The sequence below is a fragment of the Coregonus clupeaformis genome, chromosome 18 (genome assembly GCF_020615455.1).
Source record: "Coregonus clupeaformis isolate EN_2021a chromosome 18, ASM2061545v1, whole genome shotgun sequence".
Taxonomy (NCBI): Eukaryota; Metazoa; Chordata; class Actinopteri; order Salmoniformes; family Salmonidae; genus Coregonus; species Coregonus clupeaformis.
This window is the reverse complement of record NC_059209.1, coordinates 27,863,599-27,888,927: the sequence shown is the minus strand read 5'-3', so window position 1 is coordinate 27,888,927 and position 25,329 is coordinate 27,863,599. Positions and strand designations below refer to the sequence as shown.

Genomic DNA, 25,329 nt, shown 5'->3' with positions numbered 1-25,329 from the left:
GGGGCAGTGAGGTGTAGTGTTGTAATCACATTCTCTAGCTGAAGTCTTTGTTCTCGGACGCTGGAAGGGGGAAACAGCATGGATAAGTGAAAACAGGCAAGTCACCTCTATGCTCTGCTCTTACACTGAAACAGACAGCAGAGCAGGAAGGGAGGGAGGGGGTGGGGTGGGGAGGTGGTGGACACAGAAAGGGATGCACGGAGGAGTGTCTTCCAAATCCTACTCATCTTATTGGACCAGAGGCTCTGAATGGGCAGTGCCAGAGACTGATCCTCCATTCTGGTTGGCTGATGGACGGTTGAAATGGCATGATGGGTGTCTCAGGTGTTGGCGGTCTGAGGGGGAAAGAGAGGTGGAATATAGCTGGAGGAGAGGTCTTGGTCAGAAGGCCAGTCCTGCTGGGAGTGAGGTCTGATTGGCAGAGACTGGTTGGTGGCGCGAGTTAACTTGACGATAGAGGGATGCAGTTGCACGGGGGCCAGAGGTCGAGGGCTGTGCTCTTATAGGCTGCAGCCCAACTGCTTGGCCTTCTCCTGAGTGTTTTGGTTCTGCAGGCGCAGGCTGGCACTGGAGTAGCCCTCGTCACTGCAGCTGCTGCGCAGGCTTCCCCTCTCGTCAGAGTCACTCACACTGCTGGTGCTCCACTCCAGATCCCCCAGCAGGTAGTCGGTCCCCTCCACGTCCACATCCAGCTCCTCCTCTGTAACACACCACAGATGAATACTACGCACTCACCCTAAAACACACATCAGCTCCACTGTGACCACAACACAACTACCTTGGATTACCAATGTGGAATGCACAATTTTTTTCATATCACTGAACAGTGTCTGTATCTATACCTTGGTGAACATAACAGCCATGGCCATCAACAATAAAGCTTTACAGTGCCAGCTAATATTGGTCATGTGTGATGTGTGTGCTCACCCTGGTCTGAGTCAGGATTGTTGGAGGAGACGGTGGATCCTGTGCTGTCCATACGTGTCCTCTCCACCCCTAGCTGCTCCAGACGTCGTTGCAGGTGCCTCTGCTCCCTCTGCAGCTGGTCTAAGGTATGCTGGGCTCTCCGTTCGCTCTCCTCCAACCTCTACAGCAGACACACATACAGTCAGACAGCATCCTCACTTTGTGTGTGTGTGTAGTATATGTGTGTGTATGTGAGGTGTGTGTGTGTGTGTGTGTGCATTGTGTCAACTGCACTAAGACATGCTGATATCTCCTCTTGCCCTCCTGCAACCTCTGACCTCAGTAGTGTATGTAACAGTGATGCAGTGAAGTAACTGTCCAGTGAAAATCTAACTTTTAAAAGTTCATATTCTGTTAACTCATACTCAAATAATGTTTTTGACTCATCCATTCCAAAAGAAAAGCTGCTTTTTAACAAACTAGTGCTGAGTGATTAGCGCTTTTTGAGGTCTGTTCGGTTTCGGTTCGATTATAAATAAATTATCACGGTTTTCGATTTCGGTTTCGATTATTTGGGTTGGATGCTGTAACACAGAATAAAACAATTAATAAAAGTCCCATGATGGTAGTGACTGCCAATTACTGCGTATCACTTATTAACCATCATTTATTCACATTGCTTTAATAAAATATTTCAGTTGTGTATATTACATTTGTTTCACTCCAAGTCATCATCTCATCTATATAGAGCAGCTGCCTATGCTGTCTGACAAAATCACTATTTTAGTAGTTCTTCAAAGTAAATAAGGCATATTTTATGACTGCTGAATACCAACTACCAATCGCAATGGATTATGGTCATTTTAGCTAATTACCACGTTTTATGCGCTAAACTATGTAGAATATTGGCCTGTTGAAAACTAAAAGTCCCTACTACATCGCACAGTTCAGGCTGGATCTGATTTATCTCTAGAGAAACTGTGCAATGTGCGCATTGAGCTCACAGAAGAAAAAAAATCACAAAATGGAATTCAAATAATTGTACCGACATCGGTCAATTAGTTGTTTAAAAACAGAAAGATAACCTACATTTTGGTTAATCGCTCAGCACTATAACATACTTAATTACAATTTTAGAAATCTGGAAACACTGGACAGTTAACTTTAATATAGTGTACTGGCCTCATCCACACATAGTTAACCATGGACATGTTCCTCTACAGGGTAGGTAACCCTAGTCCTTGAGTGATGCAGGGTTTAGTTTTGCCACTTTACTCCACCTTAAATCACCTCACCAACTGAGCTGTGTACTCTAAAACAAACCCAGATGTCCACTAGTCACTCACCAGAGTTAGTGCTATACTAATTACCCTCTAGCTAGCCAGGGTAACAGATCTCTTTTTGTTTTAGTCAACCCTGTTGCTGTAACCATGCCAAGGGGTTAGCTAAGGCAGAAACAGACTAGCCCCATCTTCTGACCTCTACAATGGTCAACCAAATTGCCCCCTTGAAACAGTAAACACTTGGAACTAATTACTTCCCCGCCCACCCACCCCAATGTGTTTCTTGGCTCTCATCAACAGGCTGAGGGTGGTATGCCTGTTGGAGTCTGGTCCCAATGGAACGAGGGATTTCAATCGCTCTAAACACAGCCGTAGGTGTGCTCTTCTGCAGAGAGAGAGAGAGAGAGAGAGAGAGAGAGAGAGAGAGAGAGAGAAGCATCATTTAATCAGTTCCCTTAAACCCTCTCAGCAGTCATTGTTCAACTCATATGGAGTCAGCTCTCTAGCTCCCTGTAGCTCTTCTGCAGTAATTTCACCTAGGGCCTGCACCTGCTCATGACTCTATAAATGAAATGGACTGCATCAAACAGTCTTCCAGAAATGTTTAATCTGTTCTGGTAAGGGAATGAGTGTGATTAGGCCTAAAAAACAAACACTTTTTGAAGACATGTAGGTCCATTTTTAAGTTCCATTTTGAAGACGCATGTATTGGATGTTTCTTTTCAACCATGGTAAACCAAGTCACATTTACAGTGGAATCATCTTCTATACAGATGTCGTATCTTAATTTGAACCCTTTCGTTGCAGGAGGAAAATAATCCTGCAGCAGGAGGATTTGAATATCTGAAGAAATATTTAGAATCTCTGCCAGGGGGAAGCCAGAAGCGGTGTTTATATGCCATGCAGTACCGTACCTACATAGTACCTTATGTAGGCTACGCGTGGAATACAGCACATCTCATGGGAATTCTTATGTGGGTTATAATAAACTGACATATTTGTAGGGGGTAGATATATTTTTCGTTAGGGAAAAACCATTTTGTAGATAAATTGTTTTACTATATGTTGAAGGCAAGCAATAAGCAGAATACATTTTTGTTTTCCTCAGTGCCTGTGTGGTTCAGCGGTTACAGCCGCTTACCCCGGCACACATATGCAAGAGTCGGCATGGGTTCGAATCCGGCACACTGCCCTTTGACTCAAGGATGAATGTCTATTTTTGATGCATTAATTCTGTGTGGTTACATGGTTAAAACAGAAACAACTCAAAGGGTTAACAGTTTAGGCATTAATTCCGAGTGGTTAAAGTTATGGGCGGGCTATGGTTTGGGGAAGGCTTAAAACGAAATAATTTAAAACAACATGCCTATGTATCATCAGTATTCATAGGGGACGCACAAATATCATACCCTCCCCCCAAAAAATGCTAACCTCCCCTTTTATTGTCATGGTCAGAGGTTAGTTTTTTGGGGGGGTATGATATTTGTGCGTCTGTAACTCTCACTCATCATTATACACAATTCATTCTGGTAGCATCCAAATGAATGTAGAAGTGTTTAGAAACATTATATTCTTATTTACAATAAAAGTGACTCCAAAATGACACAATACATTATCTACCATTCATTTCTATTGGGCACAAAATAATCTGAAACACAACCAAAACTAACAGCAAATGCAAGTTTGTAGATTCACAAGCTGGCTACAAATGACTACTTTAATACACATAAGTGAATTTGGTCCCCTAAAATGGGGGGACTATGTAAAAACAAAGTGCTTTAATTTCTAAACAGTTCACCCGATATGAATGAAAATAACCTCAAATTAAAGCTGACAGTCTGCACTTTAACCTCATAGTCATTCCAAATCCAAAGTGCTCTAGTACAGAGCGAAAGCAAACCCCCAAAAAGTCACTGTCCCAATACGCAGACATCGACACTAGGGGGGGTAAATTGCCTTTATTTCAATGAAGTAAAACTAATAGTCACATCAGAGAAAAGTGTCTCAGCTCAAAGAAATTGTCTTTGGATAGGCTCAAATACATAAACATCTTGACAGCTTTACGAAATTCATATATTAAAGCCATTCAATACAGGCTTTCAATCCACACTACAGACTATAACTAAATTGACAAATTATACATAGCCTAACTATAAAACTATAGGTTTTCACACCTTGTATTATGTGACAATGGATAGGCTAATGGATAGCCTACAGAATGTAGCCTATTGAAATATTATCAAATGGCCTATTGCAACCATCGATGGCACTAGATTATCGCCAGCTGATGTCTTGTTAAACCATCAACACAAACAAAATTCACCCACACTGCTGATGTCAATTACAACCACTATTGGTAACCTCATTACCACTCCTTAAAAGATGTTGGTGTTACCTAGTCCTGCTTGTGTAGGGGACATGAGTCGGTCATGGTCACGGTCACGTGATGAGGTAAGCCCTGCCTGCGAACTTCAAAACCATTGTCTGCCCTCGGCCCAAGAGTCTGAAATGGTCTAAGATTTAGTTGCTCCCGTGGGAGGAATAATGGTCTGGGGCTGTTTTTCATGGTTCGGACTAGGTCCCTTAGTTCCAGTGAAGGGAAATCTTAACGCTTTGACATTCTAGACATTTCTATGCTTCCAACTTTGTGGCAACAGTTTGGGGAAGGCCCTTTTATGTTTCAGCATGACAATACCCCCGTGCACAAAGCGAGGTCCATACAGAAATGGTTTGTCGAGATCGGTGTGGAAAAACTTGACTGGCCTGAACAGAGCCCTGACCTCAACCCCATCGAACACCTTTGGGATGAATTGGAACACCGACTGCGAGCCAGGCCTAATCGCCCAACATCAGTGCCCGACCTTACTAATGCTCTTGTGGGTGAATAGAAGCAAGTCCCGCAGCAATGTTCCAACATCTAGTGGAAAGTCTTCCCAGAAGAGTGGAGGCTGTTATAGCAGCAAAGGGGGGAACAACTCCATATTAATGGCCAAGATTTTGGAATGAGATGTTCGACGAGCAGGTGTCCACATACACTACATGACCAAAAGTATGTTCGCCCTCTGGTTGGTGTTGTCATCAGAACAATGTAGCCCTGTTTGAACAGACTAAGGGCGATTGACATGCATTCCGGACAATAGAAAAACTAATTTCCTTGTTTACCACAGCAAATCTACTGTGGCAATTTACCCGACACTTGGTATGAATGGAAACTAATGTTGGTGTAGCCTACTGTTATTATTTTATTTGTTTCCTATTTATGTTATCCAAAAGTGTCTGGTACGGTAATTTCTTATCAAGATCGAGGGTAAAATATTTGAAATGTGAAACTAACTCAAGCCAAATCAGGGGGATTGCGTTATTTGTACCAGATGTGCGTGGGCCGGAATCGAACCCACACGGTAGGCCTTTACGTGTGCACTGAAGGCAGCAGCCCTAACCGCTAGACCACCCCAGGCCACGATTTAACTCTATTTTGACAGTTCATTCGTAACCTTAGGAACGACTTGACACTTGTATGTCATAGCCTAGTGGAGACCAATATCTATCTTGTGTTATACAAAAAGATGGTTGTTGATGTGTATGGCTGAATTTCAGATACATCTTTGTACATTTGAATGCTGCAGTAATAGGACCTAGGCCTAGCGTTTGAGCGTGCGAGAGAGAATATTATTATGATAGCAAGTCCTGATCTCAATGACTCGACTGCCCCAACATGGAAAGAACTGCTCATTTTCAGGGATTCACGAGGCTCATTTGAATTTCCTGACGCAGCAGGAAAATTCTCAGCGATCAAATTAAGATCCGACATCTGTAGTTCCATGTACATTTCAACAACATTGTTATTAAACACAGAGGAGAGGTGTGGTGATCACTAGATTTACATTAAGCTGTTCTGTATCCCTTTATTTATCACACCTTTATCTCCACTCCTCACTTCCCCCTCGCTCTCTGTGCTTTGCAGCTAAAGAGGTGTCGGTGGGTGACCACAATACCCTGTTACACAACACACATAATACACTTCCAACTGGAGGCTGCTACATGCACACACAGGCAGGCGGGGGGAGGCACAACCATATTTACTGCGTGTGTGTGTGTGTGTGTGTGTGCCCCAAAGGCCACATGTGCATGAGTGGGGTGAACTTCAATTGCACAACGATTGCACAAAATGTGGGCTAGTTGAGAAAAATGTTGATGTTATTTGTAGCTCAAGGCTAGGAGTATGGAGAATACTTAGTACTGGGAGTACTCCAGAGGGATATGAGATCATAGCATGTGTTTATCCATTTCAACTGCAGCATGAATGAGTAATAACTATTCTAATGCTCCTGGGTAAGAGAGAGACACCGAGAGCCAACGTGGAAGACCGACACACACCCCCTCTTGCTCTCCAATAAACACACAGGAGAGGCAAACAAATACACAATGGAGTGGAACACATCCAGGTGATGTTCCTCAGAGGCTTAGCTTAGTATGAAATAGTCCAAAGGGCAGAACACTGGGATGACATAACGTGACAGAGTCAGGTTACATAGTTGGCCAGCTCCACCAGGCAGGCTACGCTTCTATGGGACTCAACATAACAGAGGACTTGGACTGAGGCAGGGTGGTGGGCGTTTAAGTGGGTTCATACGAGCAAAAATACAGTGCCTCTGGAAAGTATTCAGACCCCTTGACTTTTTCCACATTTTGTTAGGTTACAGCCTTATTCTAAAATTGATTAAATAGTTTTTTCCCCCCCTCATCAATCTACACACAATACCCTATAATGACAAAGCAAAAATAGTTTAGAAATGTTTGCTAATTTATATAAAATAAAATAAAGAAATATCATATTTACATAAGTTTACAGAACCTTTACTCAGTACTTTGTTGAAGCACCTTTAGCAGCAATTACAGCCTCAAGTCTTCTTGGGTATGACACTAAAAGCTTGGCAAACCTGTATTTAGGGAGTCTCTCCCATTCTTCTCTGCAGATCCTCTCAAGCTCTGTCAGGTTGGATGGGGAGCGTTGCTGCACAGCTATTTTCAGGTCTCTCCACAGATGTTCGATCGGGTTCAAGTCCGGTCTCTGGCTGGGCCACTCAAGGACATTCAGAGACTTGTCCCGAAGCCACTCACTCCTGCATTGTCTTGGCTGTGTGCTTAGAGCCGTTGTCCTGTTGGAAGGTGAACCTTTTCCCCAGTCTGAGGTCCTAAGTGCTCTGGAGCAGGTTTTCATCAAGGATCTCTCTGTACTTTGCTCCGTTCATCTTTGCCTCGATCCTGACTAGTGTCCCAGTCCCTGCCGCTGAAAAACATCCCCACAGCATGATGCTGCAACCACCGTAGGGATGGTGCCAGGTTTCCTCCAGAAGTGATGCTTGGCATTCAGGCCAAGGAGTTTAATCTTGGTTTCTTCAGACCAGAGAATCTTGTTTCTCATGGTCTGAGAGTCTATAGGTGCCTGTTGGCAAATTCCAAGCGGGCTGTCATGTGCCTTTTACTGATGAGTGGCTTCCGTCTGGCCACTCTACCGTAAAGGCCTGATTGGTGGAGTGCTGCAGAGATGGTTGTCCTCCTGGAAGGTTCTCCCATCTCCACAGAGGAACTCTAGAGCTTTGTCAGAGTAACCATCGGGTTCTTGGTCACCTCCCTGACCAAGGCCTTTCTCCCCGATTGCTCAGTTTGGCCGGGCGGCCAGCTCTAGGAAGAGTCTTGGTGGTTCCAAACTTAATCCATTTAAGACTGATGGAGGCCACTGTGTTCTTGAGGACCTTCAATGCTGCAGAAATGTTTTGGTACCCTTCCCCAGATCTGTGCCTCGACACAATCCTGTCTCTGAGCTCTACGGACAATTCCTTCGACCTCATAGCTTGGTTTTTGCTCTGACACGCACTGTCAACTGTTGAACCTTATATAGACAGGTGTGTGCCTTTCCAACTCATGTCCAATCAATTGAATTTACCACAGGTGGACTCCAATCAAGTTGTAGAAACATCTCAAGGATGATCAATGGAAACAGGATGCACCTGAGCTCAATTTCAAGTCTCATAGCAAAGGGTCTGAATAATTATGTAAATAAGTTATTTCTGGGTAAAGAAATAAATAATAATAATAATCTAAAAACCTGTTTTCGCTGAATACTTTCCGAAGGCACTGTAGGAGTGTGCTAGGAGATCAACACTGAGCCTCCATTGTTTGAGTCTCTAGACACACACAGAGGCTGACAGAGGGAATGAGTCTCACTGTCCTATCCTCTGGCAGTATGTTAGTGTTTATCATTGGCAAAGCAAAAATGTAGTCTTATGTGTCAGAATAATATGTCTAAGGGTCCATGCTGTAAATCATTTCAGAATATTTGTCATACCTGTTGTCATTTCTCTCTGCCTCCTTCTTTCCACTCCATTCCTCTTTTGACCTCACCCTCTCACCGTCCCCCCCTACTCACAAGGCAGGCAATATGCTTGACCTCATCTTTACTAGATGCTGTTCTTCTACTAATCTCACTGCAACTCCCCTCCAAGTCTCCGACCACTACTTTGTATCCTTTTCTCTCTCGCTCTCCTCCAACACTACTCACTCTGCCCCTACTCAGATGGTAATGTGCCGTCGCAACCTTCGCTCTCTCTCTCCCGCTACTCTCTCCTCTTCCATCCTATCATCTCTTCCCTCTGATAAATCCTTCTTACTCCGATCTCCTGATTTTACCTCCTCAACCCTCCTCTCCTCCCTTTCTGCATATTTTGACTCTCTATGTCCCCTATCCTCCCGGCCGGCTTGGTCCTCCCCTCCTGCTCCGTGGCTTGACGACTCATTGCGAGCTCACAGAACAGGGCTCCGGGCAGCCGAGCGGAAATGGAGGAAAACTAGAATCCCTGCGGACCTGTCATCTTTTCACTCCCTCCTCTCTACATTTTCTTCCTCTGTTTCTGCTGCTAATGCCACTTTCTACCACTCTAAATTTCAAGCCTCTGCCTCTAACCCTAGGAAGCTCTTTGCCACCTTCTCCTCCCTGCTGAATCCTCCTCCTCCTCCCCCTCCCTCCTCCCTCTCTGTGGATGACTTCGTCAACCATTTTGAAAAGAAGGTTAACGACATCTGATCCTCATTTATTAAGTCAAATGACACCGATGGTCCTGCTCACACTGCCCTACCCTATGCTTTGACTTCTTTCTCCCCTCTCTCTCCAGATGAAATCTTGCGACTTGTGACGGCCGGCCGCCCAACAACCTGCCCGCTTGACCCTATCCCCTCCTCTCTTCTCCAGACCATTTCCGGAGACCTTCTCCCTTACCTCACCTCGCTCATCAACTCATCCTTGACCGCTGGCTATGTCCCTTCCGTCTTCAAGAGAGTGAGAGTTGCACCCCTCCTCAAAAAACCTATACTCAATCCCTCCAATATCAACAACTACAGACCAGTATCCCTTCTTTCTTTTCTCTCCAAAACTCTTGAGCGTGCCGTCTCTAGCCAACTCTCCTGCTATCTCTCTCAGAATGACCTTCTTGATCCAAACCAGTCAGGTTTCAAGACTGGTCATTCAACTGAGACTGCTCTTCTCTGTGTCACAGAGGCTCTCTGCACTGCTAAAGCTAACTCTCTCTCCTCTGCTCTTATCCTTCTAGACCTATCTGCTGCCTTTGATACTGTGAACCATCAGATCCTCCTCTACACCCTCTCCGAGTCGGGCATCACCGGCGTTGCTCACTCTTGGATTGCGTCCTACCTGACAGGTCTCTCCTACCAGGTGGCGTGGCGAGAATCTGTCTCCGCACCACGTGCCCTCACCACTGGTGTCCCCCAGGGCTCAGTTCTAGGCCCTCTCCTATTCTCTCTATACACCAAGTCACTTGGCTCTGTCATATCCTCACATGGTCTCTCCTATCATTGCTACGCAGACGACACACAATTAATTTTCTCCTTTCCCCCTTCTGATAACCAGGTGGCGAATCGCATCTCTGCATGTCTGGCAGACATATCAGTGTGGATGTCGGATCACCACCTCAAGCTGAACCTCGGCAAGACGGAGCTGCTCTTCCTCCCGGGGAAGGACTGCCCGCTCCATGATCTCGCAATCACGGTTGACAACTCCATTGTGTCCTCCTCCCAGAGTGCAAAGAACCTTGGCGTGACCCTGGACAACACCCTGTCGTTCTCCGCTAACATCAAAGCGGTGACCCGATCCTGCAGGTTCATGCTCTACAACATTCGCAGAGTACGACCCTACCTTACACAGGAAGCGGCACAGGTCCTAATCCAGGCACTTGTCATCTCCCGTCTGGATTACTGCAACTCGCTGTTGGCTGGGCTCCCTGCCTGTGGCATTAAACCCCTACAACTTATCCAGAATGCTGCAGCCCGTCTGGTGTTCAACCTTCCCAAGTTCTCTCATGTCACACCGCTCCTCCGCACACTCCACTGGCTTCCAGTTGAAGCTCGCATCTACTACAAAATCATGGTGCTTGCCTATGTAGCTGTGAGGAGAACGACACCTCCTTACCTTCAGGCTCTGATCAGACCCTAAACCCAAAACGAGGGCACTACGTTCATCCACCTCTGGCCTGCTAGCCCCCCTATCTCTACGGAAGCACAGTTCCCGCTGAGCCCAGTCAAAGCTATTCGCTTTGAGTCACTGACCACCTTCTGTCACTGACCACCTTCTGTCACTGACCACCTTCACTGACCACCTTCTGGAGACACTTGAAACCCTACCTCTTTAAGGAATACCTGGAATAGTCTAACAGTAATCCTTCTACACCCCCCCCTCCCCCAGTGGTGGTTGTCCCACTGGCTATCCTAAGTTGAATGCACCAATTTGTAAGTCGCTCTGGATAAGAGCGTCTGCTAAATGACTTAAAATGACTTAAATGTAAATGTAATGCGTTGACAGAGACAATAGGAAGCAGGAGTGAGATGACTGCCTTCCCTTACAGTTAGGCGAGTGTGTGTAGGTTTATCAAGCCTGAGGAGTCCACACACACACACCTGCTGTGCTGATGTTCCCAGGCCTAAGCTCCAGAGCCATGCATTACTCAGTCTGCCTACCTGCCTGTCCATGTCCACTGAGCCATTAGCCCTGGTTAAACCAGAACGCCACCCAGACCCTGCCTAGAACACCAGAGGGACAGGGATGCCGCCAGGGAGAGACTAGGGAGGCTAAGGACAGTTCAGGGACAGCCAGGGAGTGGCCAAAGAGAGTCCAGGGAGAGGCCAAAGAGAGACCAGGGACAGCCAGGGAGAGGCCAAAGAGAGTCCAGGGACAGCCAGGGAGAGGCCAAAGAGAGTCCAGGGACAGCCAGGGAGAGGGCAAAGAGAGTCCAGGGACAGCCAGGGAGAGGGCAAAGAGAACCCAGGGACAGCCAGGGACAGGCCAAAGAGAGCCCAGGGACAGCCAGGGACAGGCCAAAGAGAGACCAGGGACAGCCAGGGAGAGGCCAAAGAGAGACCAGGGACAGCCAGGGAGAGGCCAAAGAGAGTCCAGGGACAGCCAGGGACAGGCCAAAGAGAACCCAGGGACAGCCAGGGACAGGCCAAAGAGAGCCCAGGGACAGCCAGGGACAGGCCAAAGAGAGACCAGGGACAGCCAGGGAGAGGCCAAAGAGAGACCAGGGACAGCCAGGGAGAGGGCAAAGAGAACCCAGGGACAGCCAGGGACAGGCCAAAGAGAACCCAGGGACAGCCAGGGACAGGCCAAAGAGAGCCCAGGGACAGCCAGGGACAGGCCAAAGAGAGACCAGGGATAGCCAGGGAGAGGCCAAAGAGAGACAAGGGACAGCCAGGGAGAGGCCAAAGAGAGACCAGTGGTCCCTTGTAGGATAAGCAGTAGGATTATCCTCCAAGCTGCATTCTGCACTGTTCATTTCCCTGTCATAACTCTCTCTGGTGCTCCTAACTATCCATGTGGGAATGAGGAGAGATTCACTGTCTAATAGGGTGATCAGACAGACAGACAAAAAGACAGACAGAAAGACAGACAGAGAGACAGAAATGGAAAGACCGACAGAGACAGACAGAGATCATGATGTGGGAATCGACCTACCTGTTCTTCTCCATCTCGTTGTGTGTGGATCTGTGAACAGAGGGACACAGAGGTTAGAAACTGTCCTTACAAATCATCACACAGCTTCAGTAAAGTGCTTTAAAAAGATTCCTCTCCTCTCTGTTTGCCACCACTGCAGTCAGACATTTTTATTGCAGCAAGAGAGAGGCTTGTGTTTGGCCCAGTCTCTGCCCGTTTCCCAGCAGCTCTCTGAAGGAGCCCAGTACCATGGACCCCCTTCCACCACCTGCTGCAGCAGCCTGGAGGACTTTTAGGTGGTTAGCCTCCCTTATGTCACTAGCAGATTTCCATCCAGCCTCCTCTCTCAGGTCACCCAACCTTGTGAACCCCGCTCTCACAAGTTTGGCCCACAAGTTAGCAGAGGTCAGCACTCTGGTCCGGATGAGGGATTGTGGAACGGTGGCTCCCCCATAATCCAAGCTCCAGGCCGTGAAACATCTCTGTGAACAGTTAAGAGTCTCTTTCCATGCCCTAAGCACAGCGTGGTAGAACAGAGTATTGGTTAACATAATGACCTGCACAAGATCCAACAGGAACAAGTGCCTGTCATATCCAAGGCCCCCTGCTCTCCTAAGAACAGCCCATGCAGTGTCTCTCCAGCACACCCCCTGCTGGTACAGAAGTCTCTGTGCAGCTTGTACACAGAAAGCCTTCACCCTGCACCCAATGTCCACCAGGCCTTGGTCCCCCTCATGCTTACTCAGGTTTTTGATGATAGTCTGTGGGGGGTCCAACACCATCAGCCTGTGCCAGAGAATTGAATCACCCATGTTGTTAGTGACCAGGACCCTTCCCCTGAAAGATATCAGAGGCAACAACCCCGCCATTTACACTATTTAGACAACCCCGCAACCTTGTCCGCCAGCCCCTCCCAATTTCTCTCCTGAAATTCTGAGGTCCCCAAGAACACCCCTAGGAACTTCATTCCTACCCCACTGTAGCTCCCCAGGAAGATATTAAATCCTTCTCTGGCCCATCTCCCCATAAAATCAGACCCTCACTCTTCTCCCAGTTCACCTTAGCTGATACCGCCCCCTCAGAGAGAGAGAGAGCGCAAAACAGAGAGTGAAAGAAGGGGGAGGGGTGACAGAGAGAGATAGTGAAAGAGAGGGTGAGAGAAGGGGTGTAGGGTGGCAGAGAGAGAGCGAGCGAAAGAGACAGTGAGATAAGGGGGTGGGATGTGAGAGAGAGAGAGCGCGATGGTGATATAGATAGACAGAGAAATGATTTAAAGGCCTCCTGCATTGCAGTATACTGCATCGTTCACCAACAGCCTAAGGTCCTACCAGCTCTACCAACAAGGGCACACAGACACACAGCTCTCTCTCTTCAGAATCCACACAGCGCCAGGAAGCCGGTCAAGTTTTTTTTTGGTGAGAGAATCTGCAGAGCAGGATTGAGGTCAATTCGGAATTTCTGAATTGAATTCAATTCAAAACAATGAATTAGAATTGGCCACACCCCACAGGAAGCAGAATTTGAATAGAAAAACAAAACAATTCAACCAAGAGGTGAAACATGAGTCTCATTAATTTGACAAATATTTTATCATCAAAAGGATATGCCACTTATTAATGCAAAGAATACACATAACATTTCAAATATTAGTTTGATTATAACTCAGATGTCAAACATTATTTTTCTTTGTCATGAGATGTTAGATTGTTCCCTTCCATACTGCAGTGTTTGATCTTATCCATTCTGGGAAATGTATTTTTTTATATATTTTAAAAAACATTAAGAGAATTATGAATTATTAAAGACAACTCAAAACATGATCCTATAATATTTCCAGACTACTGTAATTATTTTTAATTGTTTTAGGAGAATACGTTTTCAACCTTATGCTATATGGTATTGGTAACCATACATGTCAAAATAAAATGTTCTATGATGATGTTTAGAATAATTTATTCATTTGGATTTCATTTAATTTAAATTATACTTCCTTTAATTCAAATTAAATTCAGATTCTTCTTCCTGTGGGGTGTGGCCAATTTAAATCAAGTTCAAGAGTTGAATTGGAATTAAAAAGCAATTCGCAACTCAATTCAGAATTGCTCCATTGAGTGTAATTTGCTCAATATTAGGATATTCTCCTCTTTTCTACTTTTGTCTACTCTAAAATAATTGTATTCTGTTGTTGCTAGCAATATTCATAAAACACAGAAAAAAGAAAAAAAATCCCACTTTTTTTATTTATAAAAAAAAAAATTGCGGACCCCCTTCAGTACCTGGTTGCGGACCCAGGTTGAATATCCCTGCAAGGGATGTTAACAGTTAACCGTTAAAATTAAAATAAATAAAATAAACTTGGCCTGTCATGCTTATCAGTCTATAGGTTCATTTGCATAATTTTGTGGAATGAAATTGGTGTCAGAATTTAACAAATCTCGTCAGTTATAAAACTGGAACAGTGTCTTTGTCGACCGGAATGATTATTTTGCCGAAAATAGCAGCTAATGTACAGTGAGTTTAGAGTTAGAAAGTAGCTTTCTTGCATCAACTAATGTCTCTCTCTACATTTACATTTACATTTTTAGTCATTTAGCAGACGCTCCTATCCAGAGCGACTCTAGTCAGAGTTAGCCTGAGCAAGCCAGAGCGGAGACTCGTTGCTAGGCAACTCACAGACACAGGCTGCAGGGAGCATTGGGAGTCTAGAGAAAGGAGCAGCACGAAGCAGGAGTTGCAGCGATGGGACAAGACTGTAACTACTGGTTTTCATATCAACTTTCTTTCATTTTCCAGAAGCCAAAGACACAATCCTTGTCATATTAACAACCCATCCTAGCATATTTATTTACAGTTTTCCTCTTTCTAAGGGAGATGTTTAATCTCTGTCACGTGAAACGGCTCGCAGCAGGTGCTTCTTTTAGAACAAATTACATTTTGGCAAATGTTTGAAAATGATGTTTTACATTGTCTGCTTCATTTGAGTAGTTGTTCAATAATATGAGAGGATAGGCTTCCTATTGTCGTATGGTTTTTTAAGCTCTTAATGAAAAATGTCCATTCCTTCCATGCCAGTGGAGGCTGCTGGTGGGAGGACGGGTTCATAATAATGGCTGGAACGGAGCAAACCATGTGTTTGATGTATTTGATACCATTCCACCAATTCCGCTCCAGCCATTACCACGAGCCAATCCACCCCAATTAAGGTGCCACCAACCTCCATGCATACTACACTGCTCAAAAAAATAAAGGGAACACTAAAATAACACATGCTAGATCTGAATGAATGAAATAATCTTATTAAATACTTTTTTCTTTACATAGTTGAATGTGCTGACAACAAAATCACACAAAAATTATCAATGGAAATCAAATTTATCAACCCATGGAGGTCTGGATTTGGAGTCACCCTCAAAATTTAAGTGGAAAACCACACTACAGGCTGATCCAACTTTGATGTAATGTCCTTAAAACAAGTCAAAATGAGGCTCAGTAGTGTGTGTGGCCTCCATGTGCCTGTATGACCTCCCTACAACACCTGGGCATGCTCCTGATGAGGTGGCGGATGGTCTCCTGAGGGATCTCCTCCCAGACCTGGACTAAAGCATCCGCCAACTCCTGGACAGTCTGTGGTGCAACGTGGCGTTGGTGGATGGAGCGAGACATGATGTCCCAGATGTGCTCAATTGGATTCAGGTCTGGGGAACGGTCAGTCCATAGCATCAATGCCTTCCTCTTGCAGGAACTGCTGACACACTCCAGCCACATGAGGTCTAGCATTGTCTTGCATTAGGAGGAACCCAGGGCCAACCGCACCAGCATATGGTCTCACAAGGGGTCTGACGATTTCATCTCGGTACCTAATGGCAGTCAGGCTACCTCTGGCGAGCACATGGAGGGCTGTGCGGCCCCCCAAAGAAATGCCACCCCACACCATGACTGACCCACCGCCAAACCGCTCATGCTGGAGGATGTTGCAGGCAGCAGAACGTTCTCCACGGCATCTCCAGACTCTGTCACGTCTGTCACGTGCTCAGTGTGAACCTGCTTTCATCTGTGAAGAGCACAGGGCGCCAGTGGCGAATTTGCCAATCTTGGTGTTCTCTGGCAAATGGCAAACGTCCTGCACGGTGTTGGGCTGTAAGCACAACCCCCACCTGTGGACGTCGGGCCAGCATTCAAAAGTGACCAAAACATCAGCCAGGAAGCATAGGAACTGAGAAGTGGTCTGTGGTCACCACCTGCAAAACCAGTCCTTTATTGGGGGTGTCTTGCTAATTGCCTATAATTTCCACCTGTTGTCTATTCCATTTGCACAACAGCATGTGAAATGTATTGTCAATCAGTGTTGCTTCCTAAGTGGACAGTTTGATTTCACAGAAGTGTGATTGACTTGGAGTTACATTGTGTTGTTTAAGTGTTCCCTTTATTTTTTTGAGCAGTGTATTTTCTGTTGGTCACATTTAACTGTTTGGAACACATTTAACCGTTCGTTAACCGGTTAATGGGGGTTGGTTAGTCATCAACAAAATTGACCGAAATGTCCATCCCCTGCACTACACTACACATATGAGTGCTTGATGACTCCAGACAGAGAGCACAGTTCATATGACAGATCAGCACAGCACAGTAAAGTACAGCTGACTGGTAGAGAGATGACTAGGGTTGGGATATGAATACAGCTACTAGTGTAACCCATTTCCCATGTGAGGGGGATGGGGGTGGGGCAGGCATGCCATTGCCAGAGGATCGTCTCAGTCCTTTGGACTCACTGGATCTCCAGCAAGACACATTCCTGAAGGGCTCTCAGTCATTGATGACATTACTATAACACCTCTCCCAGGCCGTATTACTGTACAGGACAGGGCCACCTCCCCCCTCTACTTTACATTCTGCCTGGCCTGCTGTACATGGGGAGCCCATGCATTACTTTACTATCATAGAAATAGAACCAATCATTACAGACCTATTGACTTGAATGGTGATTACTGTTCTAGTGATTATAGAAATATGTGTACAGTACTCTCTGTAAAGTACAGTTGTCAAGTGACCAATGCAATAACCAGTGATTAAGGCTACAATGTATTGAAGCTATGTAGTACTACTAGGCCCTACACACATGCTAGCATGCTAGAATAATCCCTAGACTTCCAGTCATTGCGCTAACGCTAGTTAGCATTGGCTCGTGAAACTACCTATAACCTCCTTCATACTGGACACAGAGACATAAAATACCTTTAAGAGAGAGAGAGGTGGGAGAGGAGGAGAAAAAGAGAGAGAGAGAGAGATGTGGAGGACTCCATGTCTGTAATGGAGGAGCCGAAGCTGAGAGTAAGAGCAAAGCAGAGCGAGGAGAGAGAGAGAGGGTGAGAGAGAGGGGGAGAGAGAGAGCGAGAGAAAGAGGGGGGAGAGAGAGGGGGGAGAGAGAGAGAGTGGGGGGAGAGGGGGAGAGAGCGCGGGGGAGAGAGAGCGGGGGAGAGAGAGAGCGCGAGGGGGGAGAGAGAGAGTTAGTTTTCACAATTCAGAGGTTAAATCCCTGCTCTTCGCAGATGACCTGTGCCTGCTGTCACCCACAGCACATGGCCTACAGCAGAGCCTGGACCTGCTAGAGCAGTAGCCGTTGCAGTAACCCCCCAAAATACTAAAATAATGATTTCCAGAGAAGATCCAGATCTCAGGGAATTATACCAAAGTTAGCAATTGGTACAAAATATATAGAGTACTGCACCCACTACAATTACTTAGGTTTAAATCTAAGCTCAGCTGGACACCTAAATGAGGCAGTGAATGAACTGAGAGAGAATGCACGCAGGGCATTCTACACCATTAAAAAACCAATTCAAATTGAAATACCTATTAGAAATAGACTAAAACAAATTGAATGTGTCATTGAACCAATTGCACTTTATGGCAGCAAGGTGTGGGGTCCACTTGTAAAACAAGATTTCACCCATTGGGATAAACACCCCATTGAAACCCTGCATGCAGAGTTCTGTAAGATTCTCGTACATGTCCAGAGGAAAACTACAAACAATGCATGCAGGGCAGAATTAGGCCAATATCCACTAATAATAAAAACTCAAAAAATAGCAATTATGTTTTGGAAACTATACGGTGACCCCCTCTCATATCATTACCAAGCCCTGCAATGCCAAGAGCTGAGCAAAGAAAAGAGTCCCCTCATCCAGCTGGTCCTGGGGCTGAGTTCACAAACCTATTCTACTAACACACTGAAGCCTCAGGACTAGAACATCCAATCAATCAGAATAAACCAAATTACAACAGTCAAAACAAAACTACATTACCTATTGGGAAACACATACACAAAGCAAAATGCAGGGATATCTGGCTCTAAATCGTTAAATAGTTTGCCAATGTGGACTGTTGACGGTTACTGATCAAAACCAAGAAAACCTTGACAAAGTACATGCTCAGTGAGCACAGCCTTGCCATTGAGAAGGGTAGACACAGGATAACCTGGCTCCCTGTAGAGGAAAGACTGTGCAACCACTGCACCACAGCAGAACCTGAGACAGAGCTGCATTTCCTGACAAAATGTAAAAAATATAAACAATTAGATTGTGTAATTTCCCCAAATTTGAAACCCTTATTCAAGTTGACAAAATTGATTATTATTATTTTAATATTGTAAATGAATCACTTAATCTCCAGAGAACGCATTGGCAATATGTACGTCATGCCAATAAAGCAAATTGAATTGAAAATGTAGAGGAGAGTGGGAGGAGAGAGAGGAGGGAGGAGAGAGAAGAAAGGAGAGAGAGAGTGCGAAAGAGGGGGGGCGGTAGTACTACTGACACACCAAACACACCGACTACCTTCCCCCACCGCACACACACACACACCATAAGGAAACTGGTGGAGACAGGGTTGGGTTCGGGGCTGCTCCAGTGTAGATATACTGGTCGGCTGACTTGAAAGGCTTGCCCTACATTACACAAAGGTTCGGAAACAAATTCCCCCCTTTTCATCAGGCCAGTTCAGTCAGTCATCTATAGCGTCTAGAGCAGGCCCCACTCACATGTGCAAAAACATAAAGTTTAGCAAAAATTTTATTAAACAAAATGCAAAAGCAGCCTCATGCCACAATCAGCTGAATATAGAGTATCACAGAGAGGCAGGGTGCTATGGTCAGACGGGACATAGGCTAGTCTAATGTGTTTTTAAAAGCAAAGCATTGTTTACACTTGTGTCACATCCTCTGAACTGGTACATAATCCTCAGTCATTAGTATTTAACATGAACATTTATGACTGGTGCTAACACTGAAATGCTTTTCCTATCCATGGGGGAACATACACTGAGTGTACAAAACATTAAGAACACCTGCTCCTTCCATGACACAGACTGACCAGGTGAAATCTATGATACCTTATTGATGTCACTTGTTAAATCCACTTCAATCAGTGTAGATAAAGGGGAGGAGTCAAGTTAAAGAAGGATTTTTAAGCCTTGAGACATGGATTGTCTATGTGTGCAATTCAGAGGGTGAATGGGCAAGACAAAATATTTAAGTGCCTTTGAACAGGGTATGCTAATAGGTGCCAGGTACACCAGTTCTGTCAAGAACTGCAACGCTGCTGGGTTTTTCACACTCAACAGTTTCCCATGTGTATCAAGAATGGTCCACCACCCAAAGGACATCCAGCCAACTTGACACAACTGTGGGAAGCATTGGAGTCAACATGGGCCAGCATCTCTGTGGAATGCTTTCGACACCTTGTAGAGTCCATGCCATGATGAATTGATGCTGTTCCGAGGGCAAAAAAGGGGGGATGGGGTACAACTCAATATTAGAAAGGTGTTGATAATGTTTGGTCTACTCAGTGTATCCTTTCTGCAACTACCAATTAAAATTATACTGAGCAAAAATATAAACGCAACATGTAAAGTGTTGGTCCCATGTTTCATGAGCTGAAATGAAAGATCCCAGAAATGTTCCATTCGCACAAAAAACGTATTTCTCTCAAATTTTGTGCACAAATTTGTTTACATCCCTGTTAGTGAGCGTTTTTTTTCCTTTGCCAAGATATTCCATCAACCCGACAGGTGTGGCATATCAAGAAGCTGATTAAACAGCATGTTCATTACACAGGTGCACCTTGTGCTGGGGACAATAAAAGGCCACTCTAAAATGTACAGTTTTGTCACACAACACAATGACAGATGTCTCAAGTTGAGGGAGCGTGCAATTGTCATGCTGACTGCAGGAATGTCCACCAGAGCTGTTGCCAGAGAATGTAATGTTAATTTCTCTACCATAAGCCATATCCAAGGTCATTATAGAGAATTTGGCAGTACGTCCAACCGGCCTCACAACTGCAGACCACGTGTAACCACGCCAGCCCAGGACCTCCACATCCGAGCCACCCAGACAGCTGATGAAATTGTGGGTTTGCACAACCAAATAATTTCTGCACAAACTGTCAGAAACCGTCTCAAGGAAGCTAATCTGCGTGCTCGTCGTCCTCACCAGGGTCTTGACCTGACTGTAGTTTGGCGTTGTAACCGACTTCAGTGGAAAAATGCTCACCTTCGAATGACCACTGGCACGCTGGAGGAGTGTGCTCTTCACAGATGAACCCCGGTTCCAACTGTACCGTGCAGATGGCAGACGTGGGCGAGCGGTTTGCTGATGTCAACGTTTTGAACAGAGTGCCCCATAGTGGCGGTGGGCTTATGGTATGGGCAGGCATAAGCTACGTACAAGAAACATAATTGCATTTTATTGATGGCAATTTGAATTCACAGAGATACCGTGACGGGATCCTGAGGCCCATTGTTGTGCCATTAATCCGCTGCCATCACCTCATTTTTCAGCATGATAATGCACGGCCCCATGTCACAAGGATCTGTACACAATTCCTGGAAGCTGAACATGTCCCAGTTCTTCCATGGCCTGCATACTCACCAGACATGTCACCACCCATTGAGCATGTTTGGGATGCTCTGGTTCGACGTGTACGGCAGGGTGTTACAGTTCCCGCCAATATACAGCAACTTCGCACAGCCATTGAAGAGGAGTGGGACAACATTCCAGAGGTCACAATCAACAGCCTAATCAACTCTATGCGAAGGACATGTGTCGCGCTGCATGAGGCCTTAAGTGTGCCTTGAATTCTAAATAAAATCACCAAGTGTCACCAGCAAAGCACCCCCACACCTCCTCCTCCATGCTTCACAGTGGGAACCACACATGCGGAGATCATCCGTTCACCTACTCTGCGTCTCACAAAGACACAGCGGTTGGAACCAAAAATCGCAAATTTGGACTCCAGACCAAAGGACACATTTCCACGGGAAACTTTAAAAGTTCTTGAAATGTTCCAGATTGACTGACCTTCATGTCTTAAAGTAATGATGGACTGTAATTTCTCTTTGCTTATTTGAGCTGTTCTTGCCATAATATGGACTTGGTCTTTTACCAAATAGGGCTATCTTCTGTATACCACCCCTACCTTGTCAGAACACAACTGATTGGCTCAAACGCATTAAGAAGGAAAGAAATTCCACAAATTAACATTTAACAAGGCACACCTGTTAATTGAAATGCATTCTACCTCATGAAGCTGGTTGAGAGAATGCCAAGAGTGTGCAAAGCTGTCATCAAGGCAAAGGGTGGCTACTTTGAAGAATCTCAAATATAAAATATATTTAGATTTGTTGAAAACTTTTTTGGTTACTACATGATTGCATATGTGTTATTGCATAGTTTTGATGTCTTCACTATTATTCTACAATGTAGAAAATATTAAAAATAAAGAAAAACCCTGGAATGAGTAGGTGTGTCCAAACTTTTGACTGGAACTGTATATTATTTTATTTATTTTTTACATACATTTTTGGGATGGAAAAACACTTTTAGTATAAACTTAAATGACGAAAACCAGATATAAAGTATGTAGAAAAGATAATGGAGCTATATATTTTTTAAATTATATAATCTTTGAGAACTAACAATCACCTAAATGAATGTGTTACTGTACATGTATGTACTGGTGTCTCTGTCAGCCCAAGCTGGAGAACTAAGCGACCCAACACTCCAAACCAAATATTGTAATAACATCAGGTTCCTATTACAACGGACTGAGGCTTAGGTATAAATAGACACGTACAACCCTTCCTTTATCCCTGTTTAGCTTTAATGTCTAGTTATCTACAGTTCCTGCCTCGCCCGGCCACCCAGACAGACACCCTGACACAGATAGGGCTAGGTAGGACTACTGTAGGAGGCTTTCACACCTAGGTGTCTAGGTAAGCTGGATAACATCAGAAAGACAGACAGACAACTGGCCAGGCCAGGTGAGGTTGTCCCGTCCTTCCTGGAGGAACGCCGGTCAGGGTGAACTGCCTGACTGCTGCAGTTTGTCCTTGGACACCTTGATCGACCTCAAAAGGCTTGGATTTCCCACTATTGTATGTAGCTACTTGCTAAACTCCGTCTGAATCGGATTGATATTTTTCCCATCTGGGTCACTGTTGGGGCTAAAACTGGACAACACAAATGTCTTGTTCTCTGATAAACGGATCTTGCATTTACAGTTGAATGGGTATTCCCTTGAGGGGGTCTACTTTACACAGGGGAGTATAGACAGAACTAGGTCAAATGACTATACCTGCTACTGGAGTTCTTCTTGCTTTTATTTTTCTGTTTCAAGCTGTCCTTCTCTTTGCTGCTGGTGAACGGTAACATGGAGGCATAGCCATGTTCAGCTTCTGGAAATAAATGAGCAGGATATAAATCAATCCAGCACTGTAATTCACAACACAGTGCAATGAATGCATTCAATGCAACCATAGACATTCCAATGAAAACTGATGAGGGCCATAAATGTGAGATGAGGGAATACTGTATTTTGTGGCTAGGTAAGAAGTGACCTATCATTTGTATCACGTTTGTAGTTATATAGCTTGAGTATAAACATACAAAAATCTTGATTTATGATAATTTCCCCCCCTTTCAGCCAATGATGTCATCTGAACTGGAGTAAACCCTGCTGGCTACCCAGCCGAACCACAACATAGAGAATGGAGAGTGGGGAAATCGCTTGGACAGAACATCAAGATCAAATCCATTGGAGCAAGCATGAATCCTTCCCGTGTGAATGTGACAAATAATGTATTTTTCGATCAAACGAGGTCATTTCTGAATGTCTGTAAAATTGCAACACTATACTTCAAAGTGTTTGTAATATAAAACATCCCCTGTATGGTCGACTGTTTTTGCTGCTGACATTTGTTGTTGCTGTGAGCATATTACTGCCAGCTGGCCCCATTATTCGATGTACAATGCAATTATTAATACATGTTTTTAACATCTGGTCTGCATCAATAATCAATCAATCATTTATAATTAACCTGATATAAATGGATTATGACAGGTGCACTCCCCAGCAATGCAATTGAGGCAGGGTAGCTCACTAATTATGTTTTATTTTTTAAATATGAGAAACAAAATATGTTTACACTATACCTCTTTCTCTGCGATCAAGGTATTCTGCTGCTTCGATCAACATCTGCACCATTTCGATCGCCGCCATTTTCAACAATAACACTAATAAAATGACAATCCGGGTCAGATTCAGAATTTGGATACCTAGCTACTCAACTGCTTCTGACTGTAGCTAGCTAGGTTACTTCACTTTCGATGTCGGTTTTCGGTAATGGAAAATAAGCAAGAGATTAAGGCAATTTCTCGACAACAGAAGTCAGTTATCGGTGTGTGTGATACTGCTCTTGATGACTTATTTATTTACTAAATGTTTTTGTCAAATTCGCTTGGCTGATGCTGGCTCGCGGTTACAATCGCTGATACGGGTGCGGGCAAGCTAAATGCTAGCTACAATGTTTGTGGAAATCACTAACAAAAATATTTCAGGCAGAAAGCCTTGTTCTTGAAAAAGTAAAAATGACAATCCGCAGAGGGCTCTCAAAAACAAATGACGTTATAATTTATTAGCCGCACAGAAAATGTACAGCTGCACAAACTGGCATGAAAAACGAACGTCGACCCGGTTAACAAATTAGTCTGCTTTACCTATCAAAATTTGGTACGCTTGTGATATAACCATATAAACAATTAATGTGAGGTCTATTCGAAATTTCGAACCAGCGAATGTAGTTAGCTATCCAACGTCAAAACAGCCTCGTCAAATTCAAATACTGTATCTAACAATCTGCCTAGTTATCCTGGTCGATCACGTGTGGGTCGTCTCGAGCTGCAAAGGCTGACACTAAAATGTTTATAAAAAAAGACTAGGTCAAAAGAGCAGCTACATAAACTGCTACCTTGCAACAGTGTTTATCTGAACGACAGCAGTTGTGTTGGTAAACTACTGTATGTTTGCCAGAGAGCTTATGTGAGCTGTGATGCGATTGGGTACCCTAAAAAGTAACACCAACAGGGCTGTCACATACCGAGTCATGTGCAACTGGTTAACATTTTCGCCATTTTGGCGCAATCGTATCACATTAGTCTAACTGTTATTACATGTAAAGAGCCACAATGGAGTCTTGTTTCTCTACTGTTGTTGGCACCAATGAGTGTTTTGGCTTGCCATTGGTTGTTCGTCAACAACTCGCGCGTGAAAGACCACGCCCCGTGGACATGCTGCTTTCGCTGTGTACATTGGTGATTGGTTTTTCAGTGTTGTTTGCCTTATTTCGAGTTCAGTGGTTGGTCGAATTCACATGCTGCGCCACCATTGGGCAACTTCATTTAGCATTGCCTTGTGCCCCGGGTGAGTGGCGATTTCAATTAAGGACCGATGGAGTGGTCTAAATTGTACATACTCCGACTGACAGAGGCACCGGTTCATGCAAAACTAACTTTTCTATTGGTATGTCCTGTCTAGTGACATGGAATTTACGAGGTAATGCGTTAATTGACAGCATGACAGGGCAGATTGCAGAGATCTTGAAAAAGAAGGGTCAACACTGCAAATATTGACTGAGCGCACCTAAAGCGTCATTGCGCAAAATGGTATGCAGCATCATCTGGATGTGTGCAACAAAAGTTTAACATTCACCTTCTGCTACCATTTCTGTCAAGCCAGCTACGCATACAATTTGATGCATACATTCAATAAATCCAACCTATGCACCACACAGAACACACTGCAACTG

The 25,329-nt window shown here is 44.7% G+C and overlaps 1 protein-coding gene across 2 annotated transcripts; it reads right to left on the bottom strand.

Annotated features, from left to right (window-relative positions):
- On the bottom strand, positions 1-24,536 carry mxd1 (MAX dimerization protein 1). 2 transcript variants are annotated; one of them, XM_041835783.1, is made up of 6 exons: positions 23,678-24,536; positions 22,821-22,920; positions 12,211-12,240; positions 2,460-2,574; positions 928-1,087; positions 1-700 (listed from the first exon to the last, which is right to left on the bottom strand). In XM_041835783.1, exons 1-6 carry the CDS (start codon positions 23,742-23,744, stop codon positions 501-503), a joined length of 672 nt encoding a protein of 223 aa, XP_041691717.1. In that variant the 5' UTR covers positions 23,745-24,536; the 3' UTR covers positions 1-500. The 2 variants fall into 2 exon arrangements, with proteins under 2 accessions (XP_041691717.1, XP_041691718.1); XM_041835784.1 differs by having other exon boundaries at positions 22,821-22,917.
- Positions 24,537-25,329: the final 793 nt, after the last annotated feature.

Bases quoted from the DNA above. Each gene is read 5' to 3' on its own strand.
- mxd1 (XM_041835783.1), bottom strand. From the start codon at position 23,744: ATGGCGGCGATCGAAATGGTGCAGATGTTGATCGAAGCAGCAGAATAC. The intron at 1,088-2,459 runs GTGGGTGGGCGG...TGTCTGCTGTAG, and splicing joins GAGCCAAGAAACACATTGGG to AGGTTGGAGGAGAGCGAACG. The intron at 701-927 runs GTGAGCACACAC...GGTGTGTTACAG, and splicing joins CAATCCTGACTCAGACCAGG to AGGAGGAGCTGGATGTGGAC.